Below are 20,171 nucleotides of genomic sequence, written 5' to 3' on the forward strand. Positions count from 1 at the left end.
CTTTTAACTTTTGTTCATCATGACAGGTTTTTATTTTGTAACCAATTCTGAAGCTTATTTTACTGAGTTGGTATTCTTGTTGGCATCCATTTTCTTTCAGAGATTAGGATATATTATTCTAAGACTTTCTAGCTTTGAGGGTCTGGGTTAAGAAACCAGCTGAGACTCAAATTGGTTTCCCTGTAAATTTTGCCTGTCACTTTTCTTTGGAAGGCTTTAAAATTCTATCCTTATTCTGATTAACTTTGGTTTGAAGTCCACTTTATCTGATATGAGGATAGAAACCCTATGGTAGGCATTTTCACAATGTGTGTTGGTGTGGGTCTGTTATAATTTTATATATTTGGGGTCCTGTAAGACTCCTGCATTTGGTTTTCCATTTTATTCTTAAGGTTTAGGAAATTTTCAAACATTATTTCACTGAAAAGATTATGTATTCCTTTGGTTTGTATCTCCAAGCACTCATCTATCCTGATAAATCTTAACAGGTCTTTTCATGTTATCCCATATTGCTTGAAATTTCTCTTCATGGTCTCTTAACATTTTTTCCCCATGTTCAACTTTATTCTCTTGATCATTTATTTTTTCTTCTTTGCCTGAAACTGTCTTGTCTATTGGTGATGCTTTCAATTGAATTCTTAATCTGGTTATTGTTATCTTCATTTCAAGGATTTCTGACTGATTCTTCTTCAGGATCTCTATTTCCTCGTTGAAGTGATCTTTCACTTATTGTACTTTCTCTCTGATTTCATTTCTTACATCATCTTTTATCTCATAGATCAGTTTAACCATGAACTTTCTGAACTATATTTCTGACATTTCCTACACTGTGGTATCAATGGAGTCTACTGTTGAGGTAGTTTGTGTTGTTTGGGATGGTTTGTTCCCTTGATTTTTATATCATTTGTATATCTACCCATCTATCTGGATGGATCTGATGCTGCAGAGTTTCTACCTTATGGGTTTATAGTGTCCCTCTGTCACTAGTATCTCACAGATTGGTGAGGGGGGTGATAGTAACAATGTATGCAAACAATATATAGGAGTAGAGTAGGTCCTATTTTGATGTCTAGTTCCTATTTTGATATCTAGTATTAATTGGTATAAAATGTAGGAACAGTGGGATCAGCAATTTCCATCAGTAAAAACAGTTCATAATCACGTATTATGTCTGGCTTAAATCAAACAATAGGTATTGTCTTTGCCTTCTGTTGTATTGATTATTGCTGTGTCATTGGTGGTAGGGGTAGACATTATGTACCTCAAGTAGTATTAAGAAGTGTTAAGGGTAGAGTTGAGTATAAGGAAAGAAGAAAAGAAAGGAGGGTAAAAAAGTGTTTGCAATTTCAAAGGGTAAGTAGGACAGATACAGTGATAACTTAGGATATGCTGTTAGTCTGAAAGGGGATGAAAAATAGAAGAATATAAAGGAGGAAAGACGAGAATGGAATTTGGATATGAGGAATAGAGAAATGAGAGAGGGAGACAAGGAGGAGAGAGTAGTGATAAAAATGATACAAAACAAAATCCAAACAAGTTAATCCTAAGTCATAACCCTTAAAATATAGAACATGAAAAAATAACACCTTTGGGGGAAAAATGAAAGAAAGAAGAAAAAAGGAAAAACAAGGCGAGAAATGAGGAGAAACAAGTATAAATATGTGTAAGAATTCTTGAATCAGTCAGTATACCTTCAAATAAAACAAAAGTTCAATATGGAAACTCCAAATCAAAAGGCAACACAGAACTACTGCCACAACAAACAAGTCACAAGAACCAAAAAAAGAAAAAAAGATAGAGATAGATAGATTGATTGATTAATCAATTGATCTTGGTGAAACATTAAGGATTTAAGAAGTTGTAACTACTATGGTGAACAAAATAGTCAGTAAGCAAGCACATGTGTTCACTGACTGTGCCCACCTGGTTTTCTTTTCATTTCTTCTTGAGGTATGATCTAAGCTTCAAGTATGGGCCATGGGTTGTGCATCCTTCCTTTTATTGTGTTGCTCAACATGTCGAAGGTTGGGGTTTAAGACTTTCTAATTTCTCTTCTTGGTAGTGTAGGCAGGCCAGGCTGCAGAGTGGAGGTGAAGTGGTGTGCTGGGGAACCTGGACTGTGGGTGGATAGGAAAGCAGCTGGCCCATCCAGGTGGCAGGTGGATCAGGGCCTGGCACTGGATCCTGTGAGGCTGTGTGCTGGACTGGGCGAGTCTGACAGCTAAGCAGCATGTGGGGCAAGTTGGGGCCCAGCCATATCAGGGGCCTACCTCTTCTGCACCAGGTGGGTCAGGCCCAGTATCTACGGGCCAGCCATGAAGCTGTGTGCTAGACCAGGTGGGTCTGGTGGTGAAGCAGTGGCCTGGCATGCAGAGCTATGGGCCCATGGCTATGCTGTGGGCCTAGTCTCAGAGCAATGGGATGGGTTGGGGGCCAGGAAGGGATTGAGGCCGGGACACTGTGGACTGGGGAGCCTGAGAGCCTGTTGATGCCAGACTGATGCCAGACCTGGCAGTTCCCAGGAACCAATGGATGCCAGACTTGGGAGGCAGTCAGGGACCAGGTTGGGGCCAGGACCCAGCGAATGCCAGCCCCAGGGGGCCCCAGGAACCCAGTGGGTGCTGGACCAGCTGGCTGTGTGAGCTGAGAGCAAAATGCCCTCACACTCTCTTTTCTAATCTTCTAACCCACTAAAACCAGCTCTATCAGTCCCCATGAGCCACAGGACTCACAGAGCTGGGAAGAGCCCAGCTCTCTCCAGCCTCTCTAACCTGTGTTCCCCTGGGCAAAATGCTCCTGGTTTCTGACTTTCCACAGTTGCTAGGCTCAGATAAGCCCACACAGGCCTAGCTGCAAACTCACAGACCTAGGTTTCCAGTCTCCATAGGCTCCCAAGAGGGCTCCCATATGGGCTCTCCACAGATGGTTAAGAAACTCCAGTGGAGAGGGTTTTTTTTTTTTTTTTTTTTAATCCAATTAAAGAGTCAGGCAGTCTGTGGTTCAGCTAGGGTAGACTGCCCCTCTAGTCTCAGGATTTCTTTACTTTAAGTTTCAAGGAGATGTGGTATTCCTGCTGTTTGAGTTCTGCTGTTTCATTTCTAAGAGAAATGCTGCCTCACACTAATCCACCATCTTGCCCCTCCCTGGCTGTCCTTTTTATAACCCCTATTACTTATTACACTCTCCTTGCAAAAAAATCTACCCTTTCACAATTGTCCAGACACTACATTGGCTCCATTTTATGTAATTTATATATGACAATGTTGGCTTAAGCCCTATTTCTGCATTCTATACATACATTATAACCTCTATGTATCATATATAATATATATCTATCTTCTAAAACTCTTAGTTTTTCAAAATAATATATAATAATAAAATTTATTTTGAGTGTTTACCATGCACCAGAAAGTTCAGCACTTTGTAATTATTATGTCACACCCTCACAATAATTCTGTAAGTAAGGTTCTATTATTACCTGTTTTACATACAAGGAAAGAAGAGCACAGGTTGCCCAGTTAGTATCAAGATCAGGAGGAAACTTGAGTTTATATTTTAACTGCTATGTATGAGATAAGTATTTTCTTGAATGTCAGGAAGCAAGCAAAGTTTTCAAGATGTTTTATATAAAAGGGTCCCAAGATTAAGTAATGTTGAATTCATAGATAATCACAAAACTCTTTAAAAAGAAAGTACTCAGGCAGGCATGGTAGTGCATGCCTATGACCCCAGTGGCTCAGGAGGCTGAGGCAGGAGGATCGCAAGTTCAAAACCAGTCTCAGCAACAGTGGGGAGCTAAGCAACTCAGTGAGACCCTATCTTTAAAAAAATACAAAATAGGGCTGGGTATGTGGCTCAGTGGTTGAGTGCCCCTGAGTTCAATCTCCCATACTCCCCACCCCAAAAAAGCAAGTGCTTAAGTAGTCACATTGCAAAGAAACCTGACTTATTTTGCTTAATCCATTACTTCTCAAACTTTGAGCCTCACAACCTGTTTTTGCATACTTTCTGAAGACAACTCACAGAGCTGATAACTATGTAGAAGACATTGGATAAGTGTTCAGAAATAGTTTCTTACCTGTGGCACTGAGAGATTTGGAGGTTCGTGGCTGTCCCACAGGACAAATTCGAAAGAATCTTCAAAGATTTCTCCACCAAAGTGACGATAGTAAATGATCCCATTAAACAGATCCCTCTGAAGAAAGCCAGAGACAGGATAGCCTAAAGGGTCCACAAAATACCACACACTTTTAGGTGTCTGGGCACAATGGTATGGGAATTACCTCCCCACATCTTCTCTGCCTAGTAGGTTATATGCACTCAAAGAATTGGCTTAAATGTTTTTTTTTTTAATCAAAGCTTATAAATAACAATGCAGTCAAGCTAAAATGTCTACCCCTCTCTTAATATGTAGAAAAGCTACCACTATAAAAATATTTCAAGAAACATAGTCTTACTTCAAAAGAACCAAGTAACATTACTTACTCAATTCCTATTTTGTCAAAGCTCTGGCCTACCTACTTCAAGAAGTACTTATAAAATGATTATCAGTATGTGTCAATCATCTAGAACAGGCATAATGTTTCCCTTTGGACTTATTTGTTCTGCACTTTGCTTGCTAACTTAACTTTTCATAGTGCAGTGGTTACCTTGAGGCTTAGCTCTAGAATTTTCTAGATGCACAACCTTGGCTATATTAATTTCTCTGAGTCTCAGGCTTCCCATCTAAAAATGGGAATTATAATAGTATTTTACTTTATACATATGATGTCTACCTTGGCACAAGGTGTTCTGGGACACAATTTCAACAAACTCACAGGAGCACAGAAAGTTCTCTATTGAAGAATCGGTTCCACTCAATCTTAACTGCCTAGAACTTACCTATCAGCCCTGGCCCTGGCTTCTTCATGATCTCTCCAGCCTGAGGGGGTTTTGTGATATTAAAGAAGATGTAGTCGTCACTGGAATCCATGTCTGAGGCTCTCAGTATGGAACCCTGGACCAGGATGGTCTGTCCTTCCTCCAGTTCAATCACAACATTGGTTATGAGGAACGGGGGACTGTCATCCTTGGGCAAGATGTTGACAGGAAACTTGTGACGGATGCTGTGATGGCCATCGAAGATCCTGAAGACCACAAAGTCTTTAGTGGTGTCGCTGTCGTCATGATGATAGCGAACAACTCCAGTCTGAAGGTCAGCCACAGTGAAGAGAAATCCTTTCCCCCCTGGAGGAGACAGCAGAGATGAAGCCGGCAAGGGAGCCCAGAGGCAGTGGCTGTCAGGAAGGCTTCACTGCAGGAGAGGGTGTGAAGGAAAGAGGTGCTGCCTGACCTCCCTCGCTGGGAGAGATGGCACGGATGCTCCTTGGCTTACAATGGGGTTATGTGCCAATAAAGCCAATACAAGCCAAAAATATCATAAATCAAAAACTCCTTTAGACCAGCCATGATGGTACACATCTGTTAATCTCAGCAACTCAAAAGGCTGAGGCAGGAGGATCACAAGTTCAAGGCCAGTATCAGCAACTTAGCAAGACCGTGTCTCAAAATTTTTAAAAATGGCACCGGGGATTGAACTCAGCAGCACTTTACCACTGAACTACATTCCCAGCCCTTTTTATTTATTTGGTTTTTATTGTGAGACAGGTTCTTGCTGAATTGCTGAGATTGGCCTCAAAGTTGCAATCCTTCTGCCTCAGTCTCCTGAGTTGCTTGGATCACAGAAATGAGCTACCACACCTAGCTCAACATAAAATTTAAGAAACGGTCTGGGGATGTAGTTCAGTGGTAGAGCACTTGGAGTTCAATCGCCAGTATCTTTATTTCAGAGTCTCTCTCTCTCTCTCTCTCTCTCTCTCTCTCTCTCTCTCTCTCTCTCTCTCTCTCATGACTTTAACAGCTCCAACAAACCACTCAAAAAAGCATCCTAAGTCAGGGACTGTCTGTGGATTGTTCAGTGGGGCTCTGGGACACCATATCATTGGGCAATGATATTTGACTCATCTATTTGACTATACATTTGACTATTTATTTGACTCATCTGTAAAACAGGGATAACTATACTGTGACAATAAACTTTAAATGCCAACTTAACTGGCCTAAGGGATGCCCAGATATCTGTCAAAAAAATTATTTCTGCATATATCTGTGAGGACAGTATTTCTGGAAGAGATTAGTATTTAAATCAGTAGACTGAGCAATGATCTGTCTTCATCAATGTGCGTGGTTATCATTCAATCTGTTGAGGACAGAATAAGTCAAAATGGCAGAGGAAGGGTGATATCTATCTCTCTCTCTCTCTCTCTCTCTCTCTCTCTCTCTCTCTTTTTCATGTGTAGGAACATCCACGTTTTTCCACACTCCAACATCAGAGCTCCTGGTTCTTGGGCCTTGGGCCTTCAGGCTCTGTAACTCCTGCCAGCCAACCTCCCATCTCCCCCTGCCAAAATCCTCCTTGCTTCTCAGGCCTTTGGCCTTGGACTGGGAGTTACACCATCAGCTGTCCTTGTTCTTGGAACTTGAGTTAGAACTGAATTATTCCTTGGGCCTTTCTGGTTCTCCAACAGCATTATCATGATACTTCTCAGTCTCCATAATTGCATAAGCCAATTCCCTTAATAAATCGTCTCTTGTATGTGCTGAGAAACACCCTATTGTTTTTCTCTGCAGATCACTGATGTTAGTAATACAAATTCCTACCTATGTTTTGTAGCAAGGATGAGAGAACCTAAACAATAGAGAGCCTATAATAAACACTGGTTATTCTCCGACTTATTGTTGTCATTCTGCCTGGCAGCAGTTCCAGCAGGAGGGATCTCAAACCAACAGCATCAGCACTATCTGGGAAACTATTAGAAATGCACATTCTCAGGCTCTGCCCTGGACCTACTGAATCATTAATTCAGGAGATAGGACATAATGATCTGTGTCTCATCAAGTCCTTCTTGGGAATCTAATGCATGCTCAAGTTTGAGAGTCACTGGCTTAAGGGTCAAGAGCAACAGCTTTAATATCAAATACAATGGTTCAAATCCTAGTTCTGCCACTTTCTAGGGTTTGACTGTAGATGAGTCAACTTCTCTAAGACACAGATTCCCCATTTGTAAAATAGGAATCCTAATAATATCTCATTTCATAAAGTTGAAATTATATTCAGTGAGACAAAGCATATAGAATGCTTTGCATAATATCTCCCACAAGTAAACGATCAATGCCAAAATAAATGACTACTTTCTACCTTCTCTGATCCAAGAACATCATTGCAATGTGGACTGCTGTTACGGTTTGGATGTGAGGTGTTCCCCAAAAACTCACGTGTGAAACAACACAAGAAGTTTCAGAGGAGAAATGATTGGGTTGTGAGAGTCGTAACCCAATCAGTGAATTAATCCCCTGATAGGAATTAACTGAGTGGTAACTGAAGTGTTTTAAGGTGTGGCTGGAGGAGGTGGGGATTGGGTGCGTGGCTTTGGGGTATATATTTGTATCTGCCAAATGGAGATTGCTCTTTCTGCTTTTTGATCATCATGTGAGTTGCTTCCCTCGACCACACTCTTCTGCCATGTTGTTCAACCTCACCTGGAGCCCTGAGGAATGGAGTGGGCTATCTGTGGATTGAGATCTTTGAAACTGTGAGCCCTCAAATAAATTTTCCTCCTCTACAGTTGTTCTGGTTGGGTCTTTTAGTCACAGCAGTGAAAAAGCTCACTAAAACACTGCTACTCCCAATTTAATTTCTTTGGAGTTAATAAACAGTGTTTTGTTTTCTGCACTGACTATAACAATTCTCAGTGGCAGGTGCACCCTATTACTCTCTTCACACCACACGGCTGCATTAAAGACCTCAGAAGAATAAATGATTAAACACTTAATGTAACAATGGACATTACTATTTCCTTGCCTTCCTCACTCCTGGAATCCCAGTTTTGTTTGACATGGAAATATAACCATTTGAATAAGTTCCAGGTTCCATTGTGACAGTGGGTTATATGTGGCATAACTAGGTGAGAAGGCAGAAGTGAGAGTTGTCATATTGGGCTCCTGGAAACTTGCTAAAGAAACAAACTGAAATGCCATGATTTCTTTCATTGGCCTTCTATCTCTTCCAATCTGGAAGACATGAAGAAAATAAATCTAATTATTAAGCCAATATAATTGGGTTACTTTTACATGCAACTGAATACCCCCCCCCCTCTAACTGACATGCCCACGTTTAAACTGGCCTCCCACTATCCTGAGATTTGACAGGAGAATTTATCATAATTTATCATTTTGTAAATTTCAAAATTCCCTAATGACAAATGATGATAAATGAGACCTACCTCATTTCTTTACAGTTAGGCAAACTAAGAGGCTAATGAAATCAAATCCTCTGAGCTCATTATAAAGAACAGATTTTTTTTGTCATAAAGTATGAATATCATCTTAATTAGGGCTACTATCTTGTTAACTATCATCCTTACAATTATAAATTCATTTATTTTAAACTGTGGTAACTAGTGATAATAACATAATAACATCATTATTATTGAAGTATTTAAATAAACAAGATTTTTGTTTTGCAGTGTATTTCTTTGAAGCAGAAAAATATTTTGTCATCCAACTGGATAAAAACATTAGTGAAGAAGATATCTTGACAAAGTTCTATATGACATACAGAAGTCAAAACTGAGATTTAAATAAGAAGCCAAGCACACAATACCCTTCATTAATGCTTATACCTTGATTTTAGCATCCTACACCTGAGCTCAAGATCTCCAGATTTTTTGGACATGACAATTTCACTTAGAAATGGAACCCAAGAGATGCTACATGAGTCCTCTCCAATACAATTTGTTTTTGAAGAAAATACTTCTTGAGCCAGGTATAGTGGCGTATGCCAGTTACTCAAAAGACTAACACAGGAGAATGGCAAGTTCAAGGCCAGCTTTGGCAACTTAGCAAGACTCTGTCTCAACTAAAATAAAAAAGACTGGGGACATAGCTCAGTGGTAGAATATCCCTGAGTTCAATCCTCAATACTGTGAAACTGAAGAGGAAGAGGAAGAAAAGGAGGAAGAGGGAGGGGAGGAAGAAAATCCTTCTTGGGTTCTTTTCTAGGTATGCAGGTAGACCACTCACCTCTCACTGTAAGCTGTCCGTGATGCAGGCCATCAACAGTGACCAACTGGACGGCACCAATGTCATCATTGTCAACAATCTGAAACTGTTCCCAAGTGATAGCCCGAGACTGTCCCTCCAGGAGATTCAGACCTGGAAGAGTAAGCAGAAAAATGTCTTGGGAAGTCCTGTGGCATCCAACATCCCTGCTTAAGGAAAAACTAAGAAAATCTACTTATGAAACTGAAAAATTATATTTCAGATGCTTTTAAAGAAACCATTCCAGCTATATTCCATAGACTTTGCTTCTAGTAATATATTTTAGTATATTTCAATATAAGAACTGGTTCCTTAAGATATGTCCTATTTTTTTTTTCTTTTTTCAATGCTGGGGATCAAACCCAAACTAATACATGCTATGCAAGCACCCTACCACTGAGTGACATCCCCATCCTCACGATAAAACCTTAAGAAGCATGATGATGCCAAAAACTACTGAAAGAAGAGATATGTTCACAGTGGTCTCAAGTTCAAAAATTTCCATAGGGAATTTCTCAAAGGTTGTATTCAGATATTTTAAGTAGGCAAGAGACATAATTTATGAGAACATGCACAGCCTGCAGTAAAGTGGTTCAGTACGCATGTACAGAGCTATTGTGCCTGAGGGTGCTCAACAGTGTTAGATGTGAAGTGCCAGAAACTTTGCAAAGTTTAGACTATATTAAGGAAGGGGATTTTGTAACTGAAGGATTAAAATAAAACTTTCTTCTTGAACCCAATATGCCAGAGGATATCTGTGGAGAGAGAATTATTTGCTGATCAGAGCAAGAAGAACATATACTCTGAACTAAACATTCAGGTTATAGACAGGGAGCTGTGGCATCATCAAACAGCCCAATACAGTTGGGTACTGACAGCTTGTCCAACCTTTATCCTCCCTCCCTTCAACTCTTCCCAGATGTGTGGTTCCATCTGCTCCCAGGACACAGTAGCACTACAGAGCAATCTACTTTATCTAGTGATCAGCTCAATCATATCGTCTGCTGTACTGCAGATCTTGAATGTGCTCCAAAGGCCCCTCGGTTAAAGGCTTAGTCCTCAGGGTGGTGCTATTGGAAAGTGATGAAACCTTTAAGAGGTGGGGCCTAATGAGAGGCTTTTAGGTCACTGGGAGAATGCCCTTGAAGAATAGTGTGGGACCCTGGTCTCTTCTTCCTTTCTTTTTTTGCTCCCTGACTATGAGGTAAACAGTTTTGCTCCACCATATGTTCCCACCATGATATGCTACCTCACCTCAGGTCCAAAGCAATGGGGCCACTCAATTGTGGACTGGAACCTCCAAAGCAGAGTCAAAATAAACCTTTTATTTTTATAAGTTGATTATCTCAGGTATTTGTTATAGTGACTGAAAGCTGACTAATACACCACGTTTTATTTGCTTTCCCCTTAGTCTGAATTTCAGTGTAAGGTTAGTACATATGATCTGCCTCAGGGTCTCTTTTCTAGAGAAAATAAACTAAAACATACAATATATAAATGAAAGAAAAAGAGAAAAGAGAAGGAATGGAAAGAGAGGAAGGAAGGTAGGAAAAAAAGGAGAGGAGGAAGAAAGGAAAAAGAAAGAAGAAACAGAAAGGGAAGGGGGAAAGAGAAGAAAGAGAGAAAGGAAACAAGTGGGGAGAGGGAAGGCAAAAGGGAGAGGGGAGAAAAGGAAGAAGGGAAGATGGACATCACATGTCTAAAAGAATTTCCATGACTGGTGTACAGTGTTTTCTTTTTTCTTTCTTTTTCCTTTGGTGGCACTAGCGATTGAATTTAGTAAGGATTTTGAAGCCACAAGTACACAGTGCAGCACATGACAGACATCACAGGACACAGCAGACAAGCAACCAAGAAGTCTAGAAAACTATATAGCAAAATAGTACTTAGGTATACCTTCACAGTGGGATAATAAATAATTTTAATTCTATTTAATGTGTTCTCCAAATTTTCAAAGATGGCAAGCACTAAGTTTATAATAAGTAAAAATTCATTTTAACAAGAATTCTAAATGCCCAAAATAGGCAAAACCAGACCTGGAGCTCCCTCAACAACCACATACACATAGACTATCCCATCTCCACACTCAAGCAATGATCTAGGTAATATGTGATTATTCCTAAACTTCAGGTAAACAATTCCTTTCTTTCTCTCATTATCCTTCAACAGAGGTACAGTGGGACATGGAGCCAGATTTATAAATCATGGCCTCTCAGCCAATGTTCTCCATCTCTATTAAAATTCACACATATAAATACATGTGGAGGATTCAAGATGGTGGACTAGAGGAAGTCTGCATCCCTAGTCACTCTGTGGGATTCAAGCAACAGGAGTACCACCTCTTTGTCAGTTGGGTGAAAGAGGGATTTCACTAAAACTCAATATTGGACAGTCAGAGTGTCTTAGAGACTCAGAAATTTGGGTACATTGAACAAAGAAGAAAGAGTACATTGGAACCACACCAGTTGCAGCAGCAGCTGCAGCAGCAGCAGTGGTACTGGTTCAGCACAGAGGGACAAAGGACACAGAAAGGAATATAATGGACAGATTTAGTATAGAAACACTTGAGATCACGAAAGCACCCTGTCCTTGGCTTATTTAGAGGATGTACTGTGTACTGGTGGTTGAAAAGTCTCCCACGTTTCCCATCTGGCCACAGAGAGTTGGGGTGGGAGCCATCTTGACCACACCTATGAGGGGTCTCCATCTAGATCACTCTAGGACACTTTGACAAGAGAAGACTGTGTCCTAAGAAGGCCCACACATAAGAGTAGAAGAGAAATCCCTCCAACAGATACATAAAGCCCAACACAGGAATACAAGAAATATGAAAAAACAAGCTAACACAAAAATTCATAATTCATCAGCATATGAGCCCCAAAATATTGAAGCAGAGGAAAAATTGGATAAGGAACTCAAAATAACCACTATAAATTAATTAAAATTAACCACTATAAAAATGATTAATGAATTCCAAGAGAACACAGAAAAACAACTAAATGAATTAAGGAAGTCAGTACAGACTATGAATGAGACACTCAATAAGGAGATAGAAATATTGAAAAAGAACCAAACCGAAGTCTTGGAAATGAAAGACACAATAAATCAATAAAATGTTCAGTTGAAAGTCTTTGTAGCAGAGTAGACCATGGTGAAGACAGAATCTCAGAACTGGATGACAAAGTGGACAACCTTGAACATTCAGACAGCAAGAAAGAAAATAAAATAAGTAACCACAATCAGAATATACAAGAACTGTGGGACAACATGAAGAGACCAAATTTAAGAATCATTGGAACTGAGGAGGGCTGTGAGATGCAGACTAATAGAATGGATAAACTTTTCAGGGAAATAATAACAGAAAATTTCGAAACATATAAAGGTGTATACACACACAGACACACACACACACACACACACACACACGGCAATGTGGTTAAGCTGCCGCCTGAGTATTGAAGTCATAGACATCTTCCCCCTAATGCATCCTTATACACATGTTTTGAATGCTATTAATGGGATTAGGGTTAAAGGAAAAACCTTCATTTACACTCACATTTACATCTGATCTAAGTATATACATCACATTATGAGTCCATTTAGTATGGAGAAGCAAAGTCTTTTTTTTAAAGCAGCTGATGCTCTTATTTATGTATTTGAGTTTCTATGCAACCCAACATAAAAATAGGAAACTGCATCCCAGTCTGCACCTTCCTTCCATTCCTCTGAACAATCTGAGCCTTTGCTCTCAGTCCAGCTGTGGTTCAATATCACAAAGAGTCTTTTGTTTGTTTGTTTGTTTCTTTCTTTCTTTCAGTTGAAAGGTGTCCTTTTGGCTCATCTCCCCCAAGAGGCAAGAATGTGGCCTCAGACATGAGGATACTGAATTTTAATTTCTCATCTGGCCACTAGATAAAACAAAACAACTATCTGACATCCTTAACTATCTGACATCTGTATCTCATGCGTGAACTGGGAGTAAAACTACCCTTCTGTCCTGACCCATGACTTTCTGGTGCTGTCTCCTGGGCTCTGCTGGCTGTTGCCTCATTCTGGGCTTCACCTGTATTCCAGGACACCCGGGGGGCGTTGGTGTCTGCTGTTCTGATGGAGATATGGACTGTGACAGGTGCACTCCTTCCAAAGAAAAAGTCATATACCTCCAACTCCACCTGCAAGCAAACAGATGTACAGGAAACACACACTGAGAAGTTCAAGTATCAAGTACCACTAATGCTGGGGTCATACCCACGGGTGGAAGCAAAAATGGATTCCACTTTCGGTTCCTGAATCTTTCTCTTTTACCAAGTTCTGTAGCCTTCACATAAAGTTAAGAAGTATTTCCATCACCTCAAAAAGTCCTTATGCTCATCCCTGTTAATTCTCCTCACAGTCTACCCCACCCAGGCGCCAGCAATCTGCTTTCAGTCTCCATAGATTTGCCTTTTCTAGAAATCTCATTTCAATGAAGACATACAACATGTGGTCCTTCATACCTAGCTTCTTTCTCTTAATGTTTTAAGATTCATTTGTGTCATAGCATGTTGTCAACAGTTATTTCCTTTTAATTGCAAATAGTTCCATTGTAAGGATATACCACATTTTATTTGTCCATGATGAACATTTATACTGTTTCAAATTATTAGTCATTTTGTAAGAATATTCACATGAAAGACTTTTTTTTCCATTTTTTTTTTCTTCAGTGCTGGGGATCAAAATCAGGGCCTTACACATGCTAGGTAGATGCTCTTCCACGGAGCTACACCCACAGCTCCTAGGTACTATTTTTAATTGTTGTTTTAAATATTTTGATTTTTAATCGACACAATTATACATATATATAGGGTTTATTATGACACTGCAATGCATGTATACAATGTGTAATGATCAGATCAGGTTTACTGTTATAAACATCACTTCAATGTATAATTTCTATGTATTGGGAACATGCAAAATCCTCTCTACTAGAGGATTTTTTAGTTAGATATTGAAATATCTAACTAAATGTTGTCAACCACAGTTGACAATCTTATTGTCCTTTGGAGCATTAGAGATTATTCCCCTCAACCAACTGGATCTCTGAACCTGATAATGATCCTGTCTTGACCCCTCTTCTCAATTTCTCTATTCTACTCTCTATTTCTTTTCTTTTTTCTTTTTTTTTTTACAACCTGATTTTACTTTTTCAGATCCCAGATTTTGTTCCTTACTTTATCAGTATTTTTAAATTTTTTTCTTCATAGAATTTACTAATCTGAAATTAGCAAATATGTTGGAGAAGTATCCCTTCATTTACTAAAGAAACTGCCCTTAGTCCAACATGAGACCACTCCAATGTTTCTCTAAGGGAGAGACTTTATAGCACTGAGTCTCAACTGAGGGTGGTTTTGTGTCACCCCACCCCGGGAGATATTTGGGAACATCTAGAGATACTTTTGGTTTCACAAATAGTTGCATGGGGTGGGGTGCTACTGGTATCTAATGGGTCAGGGCCAGGGATGCCAATATCCTTCACTCGCTGCAAAGTATCATCTGATACAAAAAGTCAATGGTGCTGATTTTAAGAAACCCTAATCTACAGGTGCTATCCTATTAAATATATTTTTAAATATTTTTTTAAAAATTTAAGTATAGGGCTGGGGTTGTGGCTAAGTGGTAGAGCACTTGCCTTGCATGTGTGGGACCCTGGCTTCTATCCTCAGCACCACATATAAATAGATAAATAAATAAAATAAAAAGATCCATTGACAATTTAAAAAAATTAAAGAAAGAATAGTCGGGTGCCATGGCTCACACCTATAATCTCAGGGACTTGGGAGGCTGAGGCAGGAGGATCACAAGTTCAAAGCCAGCCTCAGCAATGGCAAGGTGCTAAGCAACTCAGTGAGACCCTGTCTCTAAATAAAATACAAAATACAGCTGGGGATGTGGCTCAGTGGTTGAGTGTCCCTGAGTTCAATCCTTGGTACCCAGAAAAAAAAGTGCACCCACCATTAAGAAAAACATTTAAGTAACAAGATTTTTTTTGCTTAGTTGTGCTTATGAGTTATGAAGTTCATAACTAATAAGTAGAAGCCATGTGATAAGATTTGAGCTACATGCTATGTTTACATAGCACCACATTCTTGAAAAGAAGGATGAACTATAACAGAGGATTACAAGAGACACTACTTATTTCTGAAGAATGTGGGGTCCATTTGAGAAGATAAAAAAAAATAATTAGTAGCAACATATCCCCAAATACTGAATAACAAAAGAAACCAATTCAAGGTGCCAAAGTAACAATCTAAAAATGAAACTCAACAGGGACACGAGATGACTTTTTGAAAGGTGTAAATACACATTAGATTAGGCCTTAGGCCCGGGGCTTTCTGCCCACAAACCTGAAAAATGCATAATCTCCACTGAGAAAATTGGGAGTTACCGCCTAATAAAAAAAAAAAAAGAAAAAGAAAAAGACCACATTTGGACAGGTTTTGCTCTAAGATTACATTATATAATGCCAGAAAATACACATAGAACACAGCCGGAATGGCAGCGCTTTGTTTGTGAGCTCAGGGTAAAACTGGATGCATAATGAAAAATTACTTCATACCAGGGAAGGAATGATAGGCCAGGGAAGGAAAGAAAATGCAGCTGCCACACACTATTAAAAAGGGAAGAAAATAAAAGCAAAGGGCAATGCATAGCTCTTACAGCCTGAAGCCTTTGGATTGCCCTTGAAGCTAAATGCTGCAAATGCCTAAATTACATGGAAGACAGTCTGGTAACCCCAGGAACACTCATTTTCCTTAATAAACCTGAACTCAAGTCTTTCTCAATCTGCTCATTTAAATTTTCCATCCTGTCTGAATGACTTGCTGGTGGGTCTTTAAGGATGTGAAGTGTTATCATAGGCAAGACAGTAACCAGCTGTTCTCAACTTCCACTGAATCCAAAACAAGAGGAAAGAGGCTGAACCTGCAGCAAAGGGGATTTAGATCAGATAGAAGGAGGACTTCCTCATGGAGAGTATTTGATAGCAAAATTAGTTATCAGATCAGACTATGGCTTCTCCTTCCCTGAGTCAATATTGTTAATTACAAACAAGATAAAAAGAGAAGGTATTAATAAAAAAGAGAAGTTATTAATAAAAAAGTCACGAACAAATTCATCTCTAACTTCAGCGGTCTATATAATGCAAGAAGGCTGTAGGGGGACATCAGAGTTCTCAAACTGGCAAGCCCTGGGTGAGATGTGGCCCTCAGAAAGACTTTATTGTTGGCAAAATATTTTTTACAATTTTTATGTTTTCTATATTTAAAAGGTGAAGATATTTTTATGAGAAACTATAGATTTCCAGCTCCTCTGGACAGATGAGAACGATGGTGAAAAGAGACCCATGTGGCTCTACATGGCAGCAACCAGTTAGAGCTGAGTTGCAGCTACTTGCCGAGGGACCAGCTCTCTCTTCAGCTGACCACCACCATGTCTCTCTGGGTTGTCTCTGCATGGCTTCCCCTGGCATTTAGTCTGCATCCTGAGTTACACTGATGATTCTCTTCTGAGGCAAAGAATGTATCAACATAACGGAGGATTGACAGAAGTAGCCTCTAGCCTCTTTTTTTTTTTTTTTTTGGAAGGGGCGCGGGTTATAGGGAGTGAACCCAGGGCCACTTAACCACTGAGCCACATCCCCAGCCCTTTTTAGTTTTTATTTTTGAACCAAGTCTTGCTAAGTTGCTTAGAGCCTTACTAAGTTTCTGAGGCTGCTTTGAACTTGAGATCCTCCTGCCTCAGCCTCCCAAGCCTCTAGGATTACGGGTATGTGCTACATCATCCAGTCAGAAATGGCCTCTGGAATAATTGAATAAAAATGAGGCTGGAGACTCTGCCTCTCTTCCTTCTTACCTCATAATTTCTCCTCTCAGAATGGCTGCTGTTAGGAGGCTGATAGGCAATCTGCATGTCGCTGAGGTCCTTCCAGGTGAATGAGGAGACCGGTCTGGTGTGATCCAACAGGTGAGTCATGTAGCCCTGGAGTGGGGCTTTCGTAATGTTGAACACCAGCAAGGGTTTGGGGGTCTCATCCTCTTCACAGTCCAGAACTGACGTAGTCAAAGAGGTCAGGATGAACTGATCCACTTCCAGAATAAACATGGCCATGAACGCAGCCCTTGGAATCTGATTCGGAATGCCAGCTCTGATGTAGACAGGCAACCACGCACTCTCTGACTTTTGAAGGAGAAGGAAAATAGGAAGAGGGAAATCATATGAATAGAGCTATAATGCACAGGATTAACAGCATGATACGTAATAAAGCTACAGCCCAAAGGACACATCCATCTGTGATTGCAATCCTGGCTGCACATTGGAATCACCTGGAGAGTTTTAACACATGACAGCCAGAATCCACCTCCTAAGGTTCTCACTTAATTGTTCCAAGGAGGGGACCAGAAAAGTGGTATTTGGTATTTTTAGAGCTCCCCAGTGACTCCAATATGCATCAAGGGTTAAGAAGGGAACACCTATTTTGGCATCAGAAATAACTGTGCTTATGATTCCATCTCCTGCACTTATAATTTGTGTGACTTTAGACAAGTTATCTAACTTCCAAATCTCATTTTTCTCCCATCTATAAATGGGAATTCTAGACTCCCAATTATCTAGTGAGGATTAAATGAAATAACCACAGCAGAGCACTTGGCAGTGTCTAGCATGCACACCAGCTTCCTCCGGCCACCCTGCCCACCTCCTGACACGTGGTTTTAAGGAGGTCAGGGGGAAGGATGAAGGAAGAATGTCTTTATGACTCTGTACTTGTGCAACTGAAGGAGGCTCACTCTGTTTGGTAGCAATGAACACTTGAACTAGAAAAGCATCTTAAAAATTGGGAGCTATGGCTGTGTGCAGTGGCACACATCTCTATTCCCAGCATCTCCGGAGTCTAAGTCAGGAGGATCATGAGTTCAAAGCCAGCCTCAGCAATGGTGAGGCGCTAAGCAACTCAGTGAGACCCTGTCTCTAAATAAAATACAAAATAGGGCTGGGGATGTGGTTCAGTTGCCGAGTGCCCCTGAGTTCGATCCCTGGTACCAAAAAAAAAAAAAAAAAAAAAAAAAAAATTAGGAGCTACACAATAAGAGAGCTTTCTAAAGAAACCATGCAATGACATCATATAATCTGCATTCTCAATGCACGCTCTGGGTGGAAAGAATCCTCACAGCAGTAGATTCTGGCTGTCACAGAATGTGATGGATCCCACTGTTGACAGAACCAGGTCAATTAGCCAGTGTCATGCTGATGGACACTGGCCTGGACTAGGAGTGGTAGTCTATATGCAACACAAAGTTAAAAATGGAATTCTTGGCTCAATCTCAAATGACATTCCAATAGAAGGGACATCAGATTTCAAAGTGAGTGTGAGACAGATCCCATATTCAAAATTTACCTAGCAAATTGTCTAGGAATGGTTCTAGACTCCAAGACTCTCTCCTCTGCTATAAGAATACCAAAATGTTGAGAGAAGTATGAGACAGAGATGTATTTGGACAGAGGAGCCCTCTACTGTGTGGACTCACTTTCCCCACCCAACACCACACATCCCTCAAGGCAGGAAGGATGGGTCAATGGCACATCCCTCATCTCAGGTGTCAGGAGAGAAGTTTCTTTGAGATAGCCTGTAAGTATGCTCTATAGGTGGGGACACAGAAGGAAATTCTTAGCTCATACCTGAGCAAGGGCAGAGGCCAGAGCAGAAGAACAATGGTGGCGGTGCTGGGAGCAGCCTGTCATTTTTTGTGGCAGTAAGGGACATATGAGTGCTTCCAGAAATGAGCCACATGGGACAGAGGGCTGATTGGGGGTTATCCTGGACCCTGACCTTTAGGGAGCATCCTTCAGAGGCCAAAAGTCTAGCAGCATAAAGCTAGAGATAGGAATCACCTCCTAGGGACTGCAGGAAAATTTGCAAATAACCATTCAGGTTAGAAATGCATCCTCTAAGAGAGCTACACGGAGAGACCCCTGTGACAGGGCTGTCCAGAGAAACCATGAACTTGCTCCTGAGACACTGAAGCAGCTTGAAACATCTGCCAGGCTCACAGAACATGAAACCATACTCCATCAGCGCCTGAGAAAACAAGGCCCCTGTCTCTCCAACAGCCCCCAAAAGCACCAGCCCAAAAGTTCAGAAAGTAGCCAGCAAAGCTTGGAAGAAGAGAGAACTGCAAGAGAGAATCGGAAAAGACAACCCCTCCTCTTCCCACTGCATGGCAACACGGGCAAATGAATGACATCCTAAGATATAGAGATTCTTCATGTGCCATGAGAAAAATATTATTTGAAGATGCATAGTATGAAAAGTCAAGAAATGGTAAATCATGATTTAAAAGGAACCAGTGTAATACACTGAGATCAATTAAGTCTTAAGTCTAAATAAATGTTATTTTAAATGTTAATTAAAATGGATACCAATGTCAAAAATGCTTACTTAAAAGACAGATGATATGAGAAATAATAAGGTATCACGATCATAAATTAGAACAGAAATTGCAAATTATATAAACAAAGCATGGGAGTTGGGCAATTGCCAGGAGAAAGGATCAACTGCATTCACCCTCAGCATATCTAGGAAGGAGCCATAAAATATAAAATGAGATAAAGGACTTCTATAAGCAGGTAAGATAAAGGCAAAGAAAGTATAACTTGTGTGTGTGTGTGTGTGTGTGTGTGTGTGTGTGTGTGTGGTACTGGGGATTGTACCCAGGGCTTTGTGCATATGAGGCAAGCATTCTACCAACTGAGCTGTATCCCCAGACCTTAACCTATTTTGCAAGACAAATTTTTTGTGTCTGTGGTTCTGAAGATGGAACTCAGGGCCTTGTACATGGTGATAAGCAAAAATGTTTTCAATTAGCAAGAAGGCATAAAATCAAGAAAAGTAAGAAACAATGTATCCATTATTACCACAAATATAAATAGTTTGTATTTCCTTATTTGAGAAAATTCTTACGAAATTCTGTGAAAATGCTTAGTTAAATGTACCTTATAGG

At 40.2% G+C, this 20,171-nt stretch overlaps 1 protein-coding gene across 1 annotated transcript in view; it reads right to left on the reverse strand.

Moving 5' to 3' along the window:
• Frem1 (FRAS1 related extracellular matrix 1) overlaps nt 1-20,171 on the reverse strand; it is a 128,509-nt gene that overhangs the window by 95,540 nt on the left and 12,798 nt on the right. The window contains exons 5-9 of the mRNA XM_027950606.3: nt 17,029-17,352; nt 13,202-13,310; nt 9,121-9,252; nt 4,882-5,226; nt 4,079-4,221 (exon numbers count right to left, since the gene is read on the reverse strand). Coding sequence (XP_027806407.2) covers nt 4,079-4,221; nt 4,882-5,226; nt 9,121-9,252; nt 13,202-13,310; nt 17,029-17,352 — 1,053 coding nt within the window. The remainder of the gene's footprint in view (nt 1-4,078; nt 4,222-4,881; nt 5,227-9,120; nt 9,253-13,201; nt 13,311-17,028; nt 17,353-20,171) is intronic.

The sequence above is a fragment of the Marmota flaviventris genome, chromosome 13 (genome assembly GCF_047511675.1).
Source record: "Marmota flaviventris isolate mMarFla1 chromosome 13, mMarFla1.hap1, whole genome shotgun sequence".
Lineage (NCBI taxonomy): Eukaryota > Metazoa > Chordata > Mammalia > Rodentia > Sciuridae > Marmota > Marmota flaviventris.